Source organism: Mauremys reevesii, linkage group 4 (genome assembly GCF_016161935.1).
Source record: "Mauremys reevesii isolate NIE-2019 linkage group 4, ASM1616193v1, whole genome shotgun sequence".
In the NCBI taxonomy this organism is placed as follows: Eukaryota; Metazoa; Chordata; order Testudines; family Geoemydidae; genus Mauremys; species Mauremys reevesii.
Window position 1 is genome coordinate 89,228,963 of NC_052626.1, and position 17,044 is coordinate 89,246,006.

General features: G+C 44.4%; 1 protein-coding gene across 5 annotated transcripts in view; it reads left to right on the forward strand.

Annotated features, from left to right (window-relative positions):
- METTL15 (methyltransferase like 15) overlaps nucleotides 1–17,044 on the forward strand; it is a 199,051-nt gene that overhangs the window by 91,553 nt on the left and 90,454 nt on the right. For all 5 annotated transcript variants that reach the window (XM_039537090.1, XM_039537091.1, XM_039537089.1 and 2 more), the window contains one exon: nucleotides 4,533–4,669. In XM_039537090.1, the coding sequence (XP_039393024.1) occupies nucleotides 4,533–4,669 (137 nt within the window). The remainder of the gene's footprint in view (nucleotides 1–4,532; nucleotides 4,670–17,044) is intronic.

Genomic DNA, 17,044 nt, shown 5'->3' on the forward strand with positions numbered 1-17,044 from the left:
TTAAAAGTTATGGAGTGCTAAGCAGACACACTCTAGGCGCTACTAGCACTACAAACCAAGCAGCTCTGCACCCGCCCTCCCCTGCAGCCGCTGTCACAAAACTCTTTCCCATGCGCCCCCCAGACACTGCCAACACACTCTTATCAACTTCCTGGCTCCAGTCTGTACCCGCTGCATTCCACTCCTGCCCCATCACAGTCCAGCCCTGCGGACTCCCAGTACCCACTGCACTCAACACCTGTCCCTCTGCAGTTTAGCCCTGCTAAAGTACAGTACCCACTGCGCTGGACTCCAAAGGATAAGGTTGCATATGATACCTGGACATACACAAATCTTTAACTGTCCTGGGACCCCACCTCCTTCTGGGACCCTCCCTTCCCCCGTCCCCCACAGTGCTGATGGGTTTTTTTTGTTTGTCTCTCTCCTCCAATTGTTGTTTTTTAATAAAATAATTATTTTAGTTTGAAAGCAATCTTTATTCCATTAATTAAAATCAAACAGAGCTCTGCAGAGCAACAGACAATTTTCTTAAACCTTCATAGTGAATCGTCTGCACCAATCACAATCACCTCCTAGCATTGCAAACACTGCACTCCTGAACATAGCAACAAATATTAGTGGATTTCAGATTCAAATTGCTGCGCCAAGGCATCCCTGATCTTTATGGCCCTGCGCTGCACCCCTATAATAGCCCTGGTCTCTGGCTGTTCAAATTCAGCCTCCAGGTGCTGAGCCTCAAGGTCCAACCGTGAGTGAAGCTTTCACCCTTCCCTTCACAAATATTATGGAGCATAAAGCACATGGCTATAAGCATAGGAATATTGTCATCGGCCAGGTCCAGCCTCCCATATAGGCTGTGCCAGCGGGCCTTTAAATGACCAAAAGCACACTCAACAGTCATTCTGCACTTGCTAAGCCTCTTGTTGAACTGCCTCTTGCTGCCTTCAAGGTGCCTCATGTATGGCTTCAAAAGCCACGGCATTAAAGGGTTGGCAGGATCTCCCAGGATCACAGTGGGCATTTTCACTTTGCCTACGGTTATCTTCTGGTTATCTTCTGGTCCAGGAAGAAAGTCTCTGCTTGCAGCTTCCTGAACAGGCCAGTGTTCCGAAAGATGCGTCAGTCATGCACCTTTCCAGACCAGCCTGCGTTAATGTCCGTGAAATGCCCATGGTGATCCACAAGCGCCTGGAGAACCATAGAGAAATACCCTTTCCTATTAATGTACTCGGTGGCTAGGTGTTCTGGTGCCAGAATTGGAATATGTGTGCCATCTATTACCCCTCTGCAGTTAGGAAAGCCCATTTGTGCAAAGCCATCCACAATGTCACACACGTTGCCCATAGTCACAGTCTTTCGGAACAGGATGCGATTAATGGCCCTGCACACTTCCATCAACACAAATCCAATGGTCGACTTTCCCACTCCGAACTGCTTAGCGACCAATTGGTAGCAGTCTGGAGTAGCCAGCTTCCACAGTTCAATCACCATGCGCTTCTCCAACGACAAGGCAGCTCTCATTTTCGTATCCTTACACCACAGAGCTGGAGTGAACTCATCACATAGTCCCATGAATGTGGCTTTCTTCATCCGAAAGTTCTGCCGCCACTGCTCATCATCCTAGACGTGCATGACGATGTGATCCCACCACTCAGTGCTTGTTTCCTGAGCCCAGAAGTTGTGTTCTACTGTGGTCAGCACCTCTGTGAATGCCACAAGCAATCTTGTGTCATAGCTACTACGCGTGGCGAGATCAATGTTGAACTGCTCTTGCCTCTGTAGTTTAAGGAATAACTCCACTGCTGCTCATGTTAGTGAGAACGAGTAGCATGTTGGTCAACAGTGCGAGATCCATTCCTGCAGAATGAAGAGGCAGAGCACGCAGTACACAAACTGTACTGTGTGTTCAGTACAGAAGAGGTACAAGTAAAAGCTGCAGACCAGTGGTCCAAACATCAGTTATTTTCTTTTTCTTCTATAGGACTCTACTAAGGCCTGGTCTACACTAGGATTTTATGTCCAATTTAGCAGCGTTAATTCGACTTAACCGTGCACCCGTCCACACCAGGAAGCTAATTAGTTCGACCTAGAGGGCTCTTTAGTTCGAATTCTGTACTCCTCCCCGACGAGGGGAGTAGCGCTAAATTCGACATGGCTATGTCGAATTAGGCTATGTGTGGACGGAAATCGACCTTAGTAGCTCCGGGAGCTATCCCACAGTGCACCACTCTGTTGACGCTCTGGACAGCAGTCCGAGCTTGGATGTTCTGACCAGCCACACAGGAAATGCCCAGGGAAAATTTGACACGCTCCGGCGCCTTGTGAATGTTCTGCAGGACCGCAGGCAGGAGGACAGAGCCCCCCTGCACTGTATCTGCAACCGCCCTCCCCCGCCACAAAGTCCCAAACCCCCCTCACCCAAAGTAACAAGAAGGAGGGGCGACAGGGGCCGTGAAAACTGTCACTGCACCCCTGCAGAGTGCACAAATACAAGAAGGCTCTCATTCCCTAAATGTTGAGAAGTCCTTCCCTTCCTGGCTCACCGAAGCCCCAATCCCAGTTTCATCCCCTAACTCTGTAGTTAATTATTAAAAGTAGTTTGCTGTTAATTACTATTTCTGTCAAGTTTTTCTACAGAAGACTGTCTGTGAAAGGGGTTGTTAATTGCATAGGACAGTCACCTTTACCAGGGTACAGACACGGGGGCAGGATCAGCAGCAGGTCACACACACAGTGCAGTCAGTAGGCACCCCAGTCGGTCTGGGAGGTGTTTTCCATGTTCTGTGTGGGTGGGGGGTACGTGACTTTGTAGCATGGGAGGGCGGTCACAGAACTTATGCAGCGGTCCTTGTCCCGGACCACAGCGCCATGCAACAGGGGAATCTGTAACCGTCCTCCCCCGCCACAAGGTCACGTAGCCCCCGCACACAGAGTCCCGAAAAGGAGGGATGGCAGGCTCCGTTGAAACAACCAGTCCGGCACTGCAGACCGCTCTAGGAGTGGAGCCTGTCATTCCTCGAGTGTAGAAGCGGTGTTAACATCACTGCACATCCTACCCACCACAGTCTGCGTCCCTGTTTCAACCTTTTAACATGAATTCATTAATAAAGAAAACGTTGTTAATTAACAATGTTCCATTAACTTTATTTTTAAACGTGTGTTGGAAGGGGGGTGAACGTGGTGAACGGGGTATGTAACCGCAGAAGAAAGTCAACAGTAACTGAAGCAGGGGCGGGTTCAGCTTCTCTGTAAAGAAACTGAACAGTCACAGGTTACCCTGCTCCCTGAGGAACCCAGCTTTCAAAGCCTCCCGGGTGCACAGCGCTTCCCGCTGGGCTCTTCTAATTGCACGGCTGTCTGGCTGAGCGTAATCAGCAGCCAGGCGATTTGCCTCAACCTCCCATCCCGCCATAAAGGTCTCCCCCTTGCTCTCACCGAGATTGTGGAGCACACAGCAAGCTGCAATAACAATGGGGATATTGGTTTCGCTGAGATCCGAGCGAGTCAGTAAGCTCCTCCATCTCCCTTTGAGACGTCCGAAAGCACGTTGAATGATGACAGTTACCCAAGACCACCCTCGACACATTTTTTCCCCCAGCATGCATTGTGGGGAAATCCCAGAATTCAAATGGGCAGCGGGGACTGCGGGAACTGTGGGATAGCTTCCCACAGTGCACCGCTTCCAATGTCGACACTTGCCCCGTTAGTGTGGACTCACAAAGTTGAATTAGTGTCCTTAGTGTGGACACACAAATTCGACTTTGTAAGGTCGATTCCACAAATTCAAATTAAGTTAAATCAAACTAATCTGGTAGTGTAGACATACCCTTAGCTTAAAGGAAACCTGCGTTGCAGCTAAACCCAAGCAGTGTGTAGCCTTTGAATGAGAAATAAGAAGAGGTGCAACAAGAGAAAAGGAGAGAGGTTCATGGTGCAAAAAGGAAAAAAATATACATATGAAAGGGGAAAAAGTGAAAAGGGGAATAAAAAGCAGATGCAGAAAAGTGGAAAGAGACAAGAGACAGCTTTAGTAGTGGCAGGATGTGACGTGTGGGGACAGCTTGTAAGGGAGTTCATTTGCCAGCCCATCACAAGTTGGGATCCAGAAAAGAACTTGTGAACTACTGGTGTTTTGTACATACCCATCATCCTTCCTTTTAAGCACAATCCTACAAGTTGCTGAGTAAATCCTGTGAAGTGCTTAGACCCTTCAACCTCCTTTGAAGTCAGGAGAAAGGGAAGATATGATGTTGCAGGAAGTGACTGACCTCATCTTCTGCATAGAGGCTCCCCTCCATGTGGGATCACAATCTGAGCAAAAGAAAATAAATGTGAATTGGCTTGTGCTGTTCTTTGAAGCATGTTCAATGAAAATTGCTTTAAAATGTTTTCAAAAAAAGCTTGTGAAATGGATTTAATATTTATTCTTCCACACCATATTAGAGCGGTTAACTAGAAAAGGCTTAAATCAACAGTAGGTTTCTTTACCTTATATTATTAAGTAACAGTATTATTTCTTTTGCATTCAACAGCGTATGCTTGATATGACGTTTGGAGCAGGAGGTCATACTACAGCTCTTCTACAGAAAGTAACTGATATTACAATATATGCACTAGACAGAGACCCAGCAGCTTATAAAATAGCTCGGCAACTTTCAGAGTCATATCCGTAAGTAGAATTCTGCTTTTCTTGTCTTATCTATGGTATTTATGGGGTGTCAAGCACCATACTTTATCTTTTGTGTATACATTTAAATGGTTATAGTACTACAGTATGTGCCTATTAGTTTCATTAAAAGAAAGAAACCTACCTTAAGTCACTTTTGACTTTTTTGCATGTAAGGCTTAAATTTTTATGAGACTACTTGAATTTAATGCATTTTCTCTGCTGCTACCTGCCCTGTGTGCTTTAGCTAGTCACTGCAGTGTTTAAAACTGAGTGTGATCAGTTTAATTTGGGACTATTCTAGTAACAAGCTTGTATTTAAAAATTTTTATTGCACACCAAATTAGTTTTGCCACAAAAGAAATCTTTCACAACAAACAAGAAATTGATTTAATAAAAGTTTAGTTTTTAATTAAATTATGAGCTAATTTAGCTGTGACTCATTTACACTAGACAGATTCATAAAAAACAAATAAAGATAATTTACTGAGTTTCAGTATTATATTTCCTGCTGTACTTTGTGACTTGTGCCGCTGGCTTCAGAATTTAGTCATCAAGTAAACAAGGTCACAATCTTGCGTCACAGGATCTGCTAACACAGACTCCTGTGCCCATGTATTACTCAGATCTTAATTTGCTAGGCAGAAAAGGACAGGAAATACAATAGTGCTCTTAAGAAATGTATTTTAATAATTTCTTTGTTAATATTACAAATGTTATATTCTTTGATTCTTTTTTTTTTAATAAAGAGGTGACATTCAAATCTATGGCAAAAATGCTTTTAGATTAAATGTTGAAGTCTTTCAACTTCCTTTCTCTTTGCTGCACATAACATTTAAATTAAATTTCTATGGGAAAACAGAATAGTTTATATGCGCAATTCACGTCTCACTTGTAACACAAGCATCTTTTTTTTGTTTGTTCTGAAACTCTTAATGTTCATCCCAAAGCAGTTTACAATAATTACATTAGTACAGGTGACTGGGATAGATTATATAGTTTATTTCTTGATATCATTTGGTGAAATCACATTCTGAAGCATGAACACTATCTCTGTGCACTCAATTTTATGCCTGATATTTATGCTGCCCCACGTAGCAGTGCCACATTACTGTTTGGAGTTCCAGGAGACCTATTGCCTTGTTTCATGGAACTTAAAGATAACTGTGAACTCATCAGATGACATGGATAACTAACATTATCTTCAAAAAGGAGTCAAATCTTTGAACTCGCCTTGGAAGCAGTGACTGACTGGGTGAGTGAAAAGAGCCAGAATAGTGCTTCTACATTACTATCTGTATTGGGCACGGGTATATGTGTGAGCTAATAAATTGGATTCAAAGCATAGTGGATGGAGAGGAAACAGTAATAGATAAAGAAGAGGTGAGAGACAAAGGACAAGAAGCAGATGGGGGAGGAGAATTAGAAGCCAAGATGGCTTACAGTTCATGGAAGATTCTGGAAAATATATTGGAAACTGAGAAGCCAAGTACACAAACTGGAGAGCACAAAAGACAAAAGGAATTCTCAGAATCAGAGCCTGTTTGGTGAAATAGGTAGAACAGATGAAGTATATTAGGGGACAGCAGAACGTTAATTTGTGGGTAACTGTGGGCTGATAGGGAGCAGACATATGCTGTGTTGCCTGGAGTAGTGGCAGTTAGATCAAAATACTAACCAGGCAACTCACCAGAGGTTGTCATCATAAGTTTCAGTGGTGTGTGCTGACGTAGCATTGCTTCATCTTCAATGATGGGCCAAAGTAAAGGGAAGAGAATGAGGACAAAATAACAAGGTAACTGAAGGCAGTTTGGCCTCAAGTAGCAGTTCCATGGCCAGCCAAACAAAGAGCATATAGGCATGCTTGTACATAAATCTGTGCAGCTGAGTAGGCACATTTCTAAAACTATTATTATTTTGACTTGACCAGGATGTGGGAATTGCTTTGGTATAAAAAACAAATAAAACTGAAATGCCTGGGAGCTTGTTCTGGAAAAAAAAATTTTTTTGCAGGAGGGAAACTTCCAGCATTTTAGAAGACTTTACAGTATTTCAAAAGAGATTTTATGTAGTCTCTGTATAACCTGTGTATTAGATTTATCTTTCGTCCGGAGACACCTGGCTTGGGCATCTCATCTTTATACATTCTCCGCAATCCCAAAGATGCTGCTGCTTTACTGTTGAAAGGCTAGGGGCCTCAGCAACTCTCCTGTTGCTTCCGCTTCAGTTCCCCTAGCTGTTGAGCCCTCACCTCCTAGCCAAGATGACTTCTGGAAGTGCAGAACTCTCCCAAGTCAGGCAGGGGAGGCGGAGTTTTAACACAGGGAAGAATTAGATCTGCTTCTCTTTACTTTACTGCTGGTCATTATTACCCCAGCCTTGACCCTGTTCAGCAACCATTAATATCAAGGGGGAGGACAGTCCAGACATACAATCCCTTAACAGCCTTCCTCTTGATATTACATTGGGATAGTGAGCAGTCCCAATGCCTCTGATTTTAATTGCCACGACAGATCAGAGAACAGCAGATAGTGCAGATTACAACAATCCTATATTAACGTTGTAAATAGTTAATTAAATACAAAATAGCTATATTAAAAATACTTCATTTAGGTTGCAAAGTCAAGTACTTGAAAGTTAGGAAATGCCAGATATAGGGGCGTCATCTTAATTTTGCCTTCTCGTAAGTCAGGGGGAAGCCTGACCATTCTGACTCTCTCCACCCCTGGGAATTGGCACTCTTGTCCCATATGGTGCTCCCAGAGGGGAAATTGGCCACCAGCACCACATGATGGGTCTTGTGGGTGGTTGAAGGAAGCCTGGCCTCTCTCTTCCCCACCTCTGGGATCTCTGTCTACATATGGAGCCCCCAGTGTGGTGATAAGAACAGGGGTGGAAAGTTATGGGAGGAAGTCCAGCAAGGCTTCTCTTCCCTTCCCTCCCCCCCAGTAGGTATGGGTTTCCTGCCCCATGTGATGCCCACAAAGGAGCCTATATGATGAGTCCTGGAGAGGGCAGAGGCTGGCTTTTCTCCCTCCCCTCACCACACTGGCAACAGCTATTTAGACAGCTCCCACATGTTCTCTGTATGTTCGTGATGGCATTAACTCAGTTCGAGGCCATGTCTACTATACAGACGCTACAGTGGCATAGGTGCACCTCCATATCTATGTTGGTGTAACGCCATAGCATAGTCACAGACTACAGAGATGGAATCTCCAACTCCCTGACTCTCAAGGGTGCCACTAGAATAGCAAAACCTTTCCTGTTAAGTCTTCTGTACCATTTTCTATACAAGTATCACAAAAGGAAATAAATAGACTCAGCTAGTCCAAATCTTACATGCAAGAGATCAAGGCAGCATTCACAAAACAAAGAGGAAGACACCCACGCTGCTCTATAGATCGATAGTCCTGTGACTTAAAGTCCATTTTCCCCTAATGAACAGATATCCTACTCAGCCTATTTTATGGCGGGGTTTGCTTTCCCAACTAGATGAAAAGATTTTAGAAGCGCTAGATATTATTCTACCCATAGAAACAAAAACTGTATTTGTTTCCAAAGTGGAATTCTCTTTTCCCATCCCTTCTTCACTTTTGTTTACATAAGACATGCTGATGTCTAATCACAGTATTACAGCTGATGTAATTTATTATGACAATGTGAAATGCAGAAGGGCTTCCTCGCTCCTCTTCGTGTCAATAAGTTGATGTGAAGCTATTCATATGGGCACTGAAGTTGAGGCTCTCTATAGACTCAAGTCCATCAAAAGAATCCTTGTGGATTCTTTCTGAAGTAGCATATCTCGCAACCACTGTTTGAGAAATCACTACTTGACCAGCTGAGATAGAATTAAATCACACACTTAAATAGTTCAGAACATACAGATGCAATCTTATGTTTTGTTTTGTTTTGTTTTCTCCCTACATCTCCCATTTATACAGCATTGGAATGAACTGTTGGGTCATTTCTCCAGAGAGATAATAAACTACTGAACAAGATAGATACATTTATGTTCATAATTCAGATTGCCATCTTTAAGTAGGAAAACTGTTTCCTTATGGCATACACAGCCTTTATTAATCTCACTAGCTTTGGGGTGTCAGTTCTGCTTCACAGTTGTAAATGAATGAGCATTTTTGGTGTATGTATAAATTAAAATACATTTTGACTGGACTGTTCAAGTGCTTGCTCATATACATTCCATGTTAGGTCTGTGCATGCTGTGTGCACTGTTGCCAGAGATTTTTCCCTCAATGGTATCCATTCAGCTGGCTCTGGTGCCCTCTGGAGCCAGCGACTAATGCAACAATATAAGGGGCACCGTCGGCCCTTACCCTCTCAGTTCCTTCTTACCGCCCTTGACAGTTGCTGGAATGACCCTTCTTACTGTAGCAAGGCTTCTTCCTAGTGATTTTTAGACTCCTCCTTCATTCATAGTTATCATAGTTTAGTGTGTATAGTTTTTACTGGTATAGTTAGTGTATATAGTTAGTTCCTATCATCGAGAGACTTCTTTGCCCCAGTCACCAGGCTTCAAGCCTTGTTCCTCTTGTGGCAAACCTATGCCCGTGAGTGACCTGCAGTCTAGCTGCTTGAAGTGCTCGGGGGAAACCCATGTGAGAGACAAGTGCCAGATCTCTTGGGACTTCAGACCCCACAATAAAAAGGACAGGGACATCAGGCTGAAGATTGTCTTCATGGAAGCCATCCTCAGACAAGTCTTCAACTACGTATCTCCCACCAGCTGGCTTTGCTAGGGAGATATTATTTTAATCTGTGGGACTCCCTGACTAAATTAAAAAACTCCCTGATCCCAGAGTCAAGGCAGGGTAGAAGAGACTGCACCCACCCCTAAACCTCCCTCTCCCATGGGGGACAATGCCCCAGGGCCTCCTCTGGTCGTACAGTCATTGTCTTCATCCCTGGACGAGGCAGTCATGGGGACTCTCGAGGGCCAGCCCGCCAGATGATTTTAAAGAACACCAGGCCCTGCTTCGATGGGTGGCCTAGAACTTGGGTCTAGAGGTGGAGGAGATGGACGACCATACGGATGCCTTGTTCAGTGTCCTCTCAGCCTCCATCCCTGCCCGTGTTGCACTAGCAGTGCATGACAGCATCCTCAAAATTGCGAAGGCCCTCTGGCAAACCCCGTCATCCATCCCTCTCATCTCCAAAAGGGCTGAAAATAAGTACTTTGTCCCGGCCAAAGGGTTCGAGTACCTTTTATACTCAGCCACCTCCAGGCTTGCTGGTTGTCTCTGCAGCTAACAAAACAGACAAGCAGGGGCACACCAGCTCAACTCCCAAAAATAAAGAGGCCAAAAGACTGGACCTTTTTTAGAAGAAAAATTCCACTGCCAGCCTGCAATTTCGGGTGGCAAGCCATCAGGCCCTCTTGGACAGATACAATTTTAATTTATGGGACTCCCTCCGTAAGTTCAAGGAATACCTCCTGCAGGGTTTGGGCCAAGAATTCGGCACCCTAGTAGAGGAGGGCATCGCAGCGGCTAGGTGTTCTTTCCATATGGCGTGGGACGCTGCAAACTCAGCAGCCAGGGTGGTCACCGTGGCAGTGGTTATGAGGTGCAGCTCGTCGTGTTAGACCGCCGGCCTTTCCCAAGAGACGCAGACCTCAATCCAGGACCTCCCATTTGATGGGAATGGTCTCTTTTCCAAACAGACAGATGCGATGCTGCATGGATTAAAGGACACTCAGGCCACCCTTTGCTCACTGGGCATGCATATGCTGCAATCTGCACGGAAGCAGTTCCAGCCACCCCCGCCACCAAGGCCTTGGCAGCCTCGTCAGGGGTTTGCAAGGAGAAGGGATAGAGACACGAGTTTCAGTTGTCGCTGCCCTTCCTCCTCCAACTCACCTGCGCAGCCCAGCCTGGCAAAGCATCCTGGGGGCCAGAAGCACTCATTTTGAAGTTGCGCTGGAGAGCAGTGCCCCAGTCAATTTCCCAGATCCACCTTGTTCTTCCTCGACCATCTTCATCCCTACCATTCAGCCTGGTTGCAGGTCACCTTGGACCATTGGATGCTGAACATAGTATCTCGGGGCTATTCCCTGCAATTTTTGGCTTCCCCTCCCTTCCACCCACCCTCTTCACCATCCCTTTTCAAGGACCCTTCTCATGAGCAACTCCTCATTCAAGAGATTTAGAACCTCCTGTGCCTGGGGGCGGTGGAGGAGGTCCCTTGGGACATGAAAGGAAAAAGGTTCTATTCCTGCTACTTCCTTATCTTGAAGGCAAAAAGGGACCTCAGACCCATCCTGCATCTGCGTTTCCTCAACAAGTCTCATAAAAAGTTGAAGTTTTGCATGGTCTCCCTGGTCTCCATTATTCCTTCCCTGGATCCAGGCAGGCAGAACAGGAAATGCCTATCCAAAGAGCTTCCTCTCCAGTGCCTATCCAAAGTCATGGCCCACCCAATCACGAGAAGCTCGGGTGTGACTCAAGCTGCTGGTTCACATGGAAGCTTGTACTTTTGTGCATTTGCAATAGTCAGTCCTAATGCTGTGGTCTTTAAATGTTATTTAAAGTTGATTACTATAGAATATTATTTGTATTTGTTCTCATTTTACTATTTTAATAACCTTAGTAAAATCATATTTTAACTGTGGTTATTTTTCATGCTTAATTTTTGCACACACTCTAGTATCATGAATACTGAGCTATGAGACCCTTATTGCCCAAACTGCAGAAATATGCCCAGTGGAACAGTAAGAAAAGATAAGTAAAGCTAATTCATGGTATTTTTCCATAGTCAGCAATTATAAGTGTAGTCTTCCTCATGCTTTGGCAAAAGACAGCTGGAGCTGTAAATCACCAAGTAAGAACATCATATTCACAAAATCAAGAAAAAATAAATTTGTTCTTTGCATTTTAAATATGGTTTTTAGCACCTTGGTAATGATTTAGTAAGAAATAAAAAGTAAACAGTGTACAATTCCAACTTCAGTTCTTGTATACATTTAGTTCCTTTTCTGTTTCAAGCATAGTCAAGATTCTTCCTCATCCCTACCCCCCGCCCCAAAGTGTACTGATGCTTTAATAAGGAAAAAATGGGTCAGATCCTGTTAGATATTCAGTGTGTGGGTGGGAATCCTTTGACGTGCTTTCTGGGGAAGCCTCTAACTTGGCAATTGCTGAGATTCCAGAAGAACAAGATAAAATTCTGTCAACAGCAATATATATTACAAATAAACCCTTTTACTCCCACTGAAAGAAAGAGGCTAGAAAGGTGGCTGAAATCTAGCAATTAACCAGTAACATTGCATGCTTTTAAGGACGAGAAACCTACGCAGAGCCTACGCACAGGAGACAATGTGTTCTTTATATTACACTATGCTGTATGAGAAATCATGGCCCAGAAGTAAGAATAAGTAAAAGCAGTAATATAGAATTCCATACTTAAATGAACTATAATATATATTTTTATTGGCAATCTAAAGTGTTTGTGTGGTGGCGGTGGTTGCGGGTTTTAGTTTCAATGTGAAATTAAGTTTATATGATTGGATAGAATTCTAAATTCAGTAGCTTTGAATGTCTGGGGAAAATTTAGAATACAAATTATAGTGCCCTAGAGGGAAACCAAAACGCTGTTTATAAATTACAGTAAATGCATTTTAGTTAAACTTTTACCTATATGTTTGTGGTTTTTATCTGTGTGTTCAGTGTTTTGGTTTTGATGCTTTACTTTGTAGCTTTGTTGCTTTTGATTACAGGAGGAAGGATGATATTTTTGTACTCTATAGGCATGGCATATTGAAAGTAATCATGTTTATATGTATTATATACTATTGCTGTTACATTTAGCTCCAATCCTTTCTGAAGTAAAAGTTATCACTGTCTGTGCAAGCTAACTCTGGCTGTCTTCTCAATAAAGATAGGATAGATAAATTGATGGGACAGTGCCATTAAGGTCTCTCAAGGTCACCTTCAAATGTCACTAAATTAAAGGCTAATAGTGTTTTTCCGCTGTTTATTTTTTATCTTTTCCTAAAGGTTGTGTTGAGCTTCTTGGGTGCTACTCCCTCCTCTGTTGTCGTTCTAAATTCCAGCTGTCTAGACTCCATCATGTATAGAGTATTGCTGCCTGCCTTCAGACATAAAATATCACCCCCTTTAATACTTTCTCTGGTTCTCTATTCAGAAGTCCCCTAATTAATAAAACGCTGTGTTGGCTTAAATCAACCTACTTCTAACAGACCTTACTTGCTTGTCCTCCCTTTCTACTCTCTGTGTTCTCTTTATTGCTGGCCTTCTTCTGTCCCTTCTCAAAATTTCACCACTATTTGAGTAACAGCCTTCACTTCTGCGGCCATATATGTTTCATCCACCCTACAACCCTTTTCAAATCTCATCTTAACCTATTCTCATCTATGCCTCTTAATTTCTTTTTCCCTTCACTTACTGACTTCATGATTTCATGCTTTAATTCACTGCACAGTTTTTGAAAAACTTTTAGGCCATCGGCCAGTGAGGTTATTTGAATCCTCCGTCTTGTCCAGTGAACCCACCCCAAGGAATCTTCTGGCACACACTACTCAGAAGGATTTTGTATTCTGAAATGTTGTGCCCTGTTGAACAGCTCCTATGATGGTGAACCAACCCATATATTAAATGGCAAAAAAAATTGTTAATGCATAGTTAAGGTTGCCCGTCGATAGCCTGTGCCCTTCCGCTATGTTGAGTTCAGCAAAACTCAAACGTGTGAAAACCAGGGAATATAGAGTTAAGGTAAACACCTACATAGCCTTAACTCTGCTTCTCCCCCCAGAGCTATCAATAGCTGTTTGGATTTTCCTGAATGAACTCCAACTGCATTCAGTGTGTTAGGTGTAGCTGTATTGAATGGTGGAGGAATAAGTTGGAGCATCTTGGATGAGCTGTGATTGTGATCTCAGGAGCTCAGTTCTGAGTCACCCCATGTGTGTTATCAAAGGAAGGAGGCATATATGCAGCTTGATGCTCTAGTCCACATCATTTCAATGCACAATTGTGTAGATTATGTCAGTAGCAGGGCACTGGGGTCTTCTTACCATGGGTATTGTCAGTAGTGAGGTGAGATGTGAGAGTGGTGTATGGATTTTATGATGAGTCAGGGAAGTATAGGTTTAGCTGTGTTCAAGTATGAAAGGGCTGTAAAAGGTTATGAAATGGTTGTTTAAATTTTACAAGTGTGGTAAAAGGGAGCAAGCTCAGTGGTTGAGCATAGGGCAAGTGCAGCAAGCACCTGCCTATTACAGAGAAAAGGAAAAGTGGGAGTGTGTGTTGTGGGCATATTGGGGCATCACTCAAAGAGGCAGAGATAAGGTTGTGTGGGCTTTTACCTTAACTATATTTCCTGGTTTTCACAAGTTTGACTTTTGCTGAATTTGATGTTCTAGAAGGGCATGAGCTATCACAGGGTAACCTTAACGCTGTGTTAATGAAGATTTTTAAATTTAATTTCCTGGTGTTTTAAACTGCAAGAAAAATGTTTTTTGGTAGGAATTAATGGTCATGTAGGCAGTTGTAGTTCGCACCTAAGTTTACAGTCGATATACTACAGTTGGTGGTGCCCAGAACAGGTCCAAGTCCTGCCCCCTCCCCCCCCACACACACCTGCCTTGTAAGCCAATATATATTTTTTAAAATAATGTAAAAATGTGAGGTCTCTTGGGTGGGGGATGACGGGTTTGGGCTGTGGGAGGGGCTTGGGCAGAGGGCTGGGGTGAGGGCTGCAGGGTTGGGCCGGGGATGAGGGGATCACGGTATGGGAGGGGGCTCAGGGCCGGGCAGAGGGTTGGGGTTTTGGGGGGTGAGCGCTCTGGCTGAGGGTGTGGGCTCTGGGGTGGGGTGGGGCGGGGCTGGGCCAGGGATGAGGAGTTTGGGGTGCGGGCAGGTTGCCCCTGGCTGAGGCCAGAAAGGAGAACTCCCTCCAGCCTTCCCCCCACTGGCAGCAGTGAGCTCCGGGGAAGGAGCCCCCTCTCTGCCCCCTCACCCCCCTCCCGGCAGCACACTCACCTCGCACTACTGTCACTGCATGTGCTCCTAGGGCCCCCTCATGTCCAGGAAGCCCCCTTGCCTCCCCTATGTTGGATGTGGGCTGCCATCATGTGTGTGCCTCCTCTCCTGCTTACGCTCCTCATTGTAGCCTCACTGTGGGTGGGGGATGGGGCTGACCCTTACCCAATGTGGGGCAGGAGCAGCGACTGCAGGCGGGGGGGGGGGCTGTGCTGGTGGAGGGTCCCACCAGAAAAGGGAAGAGTCCATCCGTCCATCTGAGGCGGAAGGGCAGGGGCAGGGTCAGCCTGCCCTGGCACTAGCGGTTGGGGGGCGCTAGGACCCTGCAGCAGCAGTTGATGACAGGAGCCGGCAGAGCTGAGTGCAGTTCAGAGCTACAGGGTGCAGCCACCCACTGCCCAGGGCGCAGGCAGGGACTCTTGGGGAAGGTGTGCGGGGGCAGCCCCGGCCCCGAACACTGGTGGAGTTGGGCCCCTGGACCCTGAATAATTCTGGAGCCTGGGCACCATGAGCCTATATAACTTGCCAGCCCTGCTCTCCCACCATGTCATCCCAGTCCGCCTACCCCATACAGGGGTGATCTATATCTAGTTTCTGGATTTTATATGTCTAAATTTGTGTTATCTTCAGCCCCTTTACCCCAGATCCTAACTCACACGAGGGGGTAGGGCGAGGGGCTCAGACCCCTGCAGAAGGGTAGGGCTCCCCTAGATTCCAGCACACATGGAAGGGAAGAATTCAAGGCTAACAGGCTAACTTCACCCCTAAACTCCCAATTTCTACTGCTTATTCACCAACCTCCACATCTTATCTGCTCCCACTTTGTACCTCTCCCTCTTACCTAAGCCCTCTAACCCCCCTAACATCAATGCAATCCCAACTCCTCTCAACCTTATTCCCTTCAACCCCAACATGGCCCTTCCCTTCCTATTTTTCTTACAGAAATAGTTTGATTACATTTTCCCATAATTAACATCCCCACCACCTGCAACAGAGACAGATTTTAGCAATATGCCTCCCAACTTTTTCCAGATTTTTGCCCAAGGTGGGACTCAAACTGAGAGTAGCTGGCTGGGTCAGATTCAAAAGACTACTGCTTATCCCCTTGAGATATCCCGATGGTGAGAAACACTTTGAAGACTAGCAGTCTTGTCAAATCCTTTTTTCTGTGCATGCTTAGCATAATCGGTTAGGCTTGAGAATAAGCACATGCTTGTGACGAACCTAACCAGAGAGGCGCAAAATATTTTTCAAATACTGTTTTAATTTGATTTCCACTACAGGGCTGTTGGTGCCATGCACTCTGTTGGGGTAACCCTCAAACATTGGCGACTCTGGTATGATGATATGAGCCCTAGTTTGATCTGTGTGCGCAAAAATGGTCACCAGAATTTGTCAACTTTAAGAAAAGCTGGTTTTGTTTGTTTGGGTTTGTGAGGAGAGAATGGGGGAGGTTTGCTGTATCACCGGGACCCTTTTGTTCAAATGGCCTCAAATTTGGATCACTAACAAAAACCCCACACACCATAAATTTCAGGGCAGTGTGAGTAACTATGTAGATTTTAGAGCACTTAGAACAGTCAGACTTTAAACAGAAAGCTGATCTTAACATTAACTATAGCAAAGTTGTCTTTCTGCTATAATACATAGTGTAAAGTGCTTTGGAGACCCATTTGGGGAAAGGCTATACATAAATGTTAGATCATTATAATTATCTGTAATCTTAACATAAAGTATATCATAGTGACACTGTTTCATCTGCACTCAAATTCATTGACATCGTAGTACAGAGGAAACTTTTAACATAGCAAATTAATTATTAAATGAAGGTGGCTGATTACCTTCTTGTTTTATTCGTGGTATCTGAAGAGGAGAGGAGAGAACATTCAATTTTTGCTTGCAATTTTGTTGTAGAATCTTTATTTTGACCCCCCAAAATTTCCCCTCCCAAGAAGCATATAATACAGTGTTCATCCTTTAAAGAAACCCATCTTATTACAATTTACATTACATGCATGTGTTTACTAATTGTATGTGCACTTAGTATCAACCCCTTCTTGCATAACTAACCGTACTAAACGTCTCAGCTGTTCCTTGGTGTTTTTTTCTGAGTCACTCTTAATTAATCAAATTTGACCATTAAGGAACCTACCAATAGGAAAAAAGTGCAATATTGTTGTGAAAGCTTTCTTACTTGCATATATAAATGGTAGTACATTTTTGCTAGAGAAATGTATAATTCAAGCTCCCCTGGGGCGGTAACACCTCTTAATAACAGTGCATGCCTCCATAACAGTATCCCAATAGTCGATCTGTCAGTGTCAGTCTGGTTAGTTACTAGCTGATAGAAATTAGATGG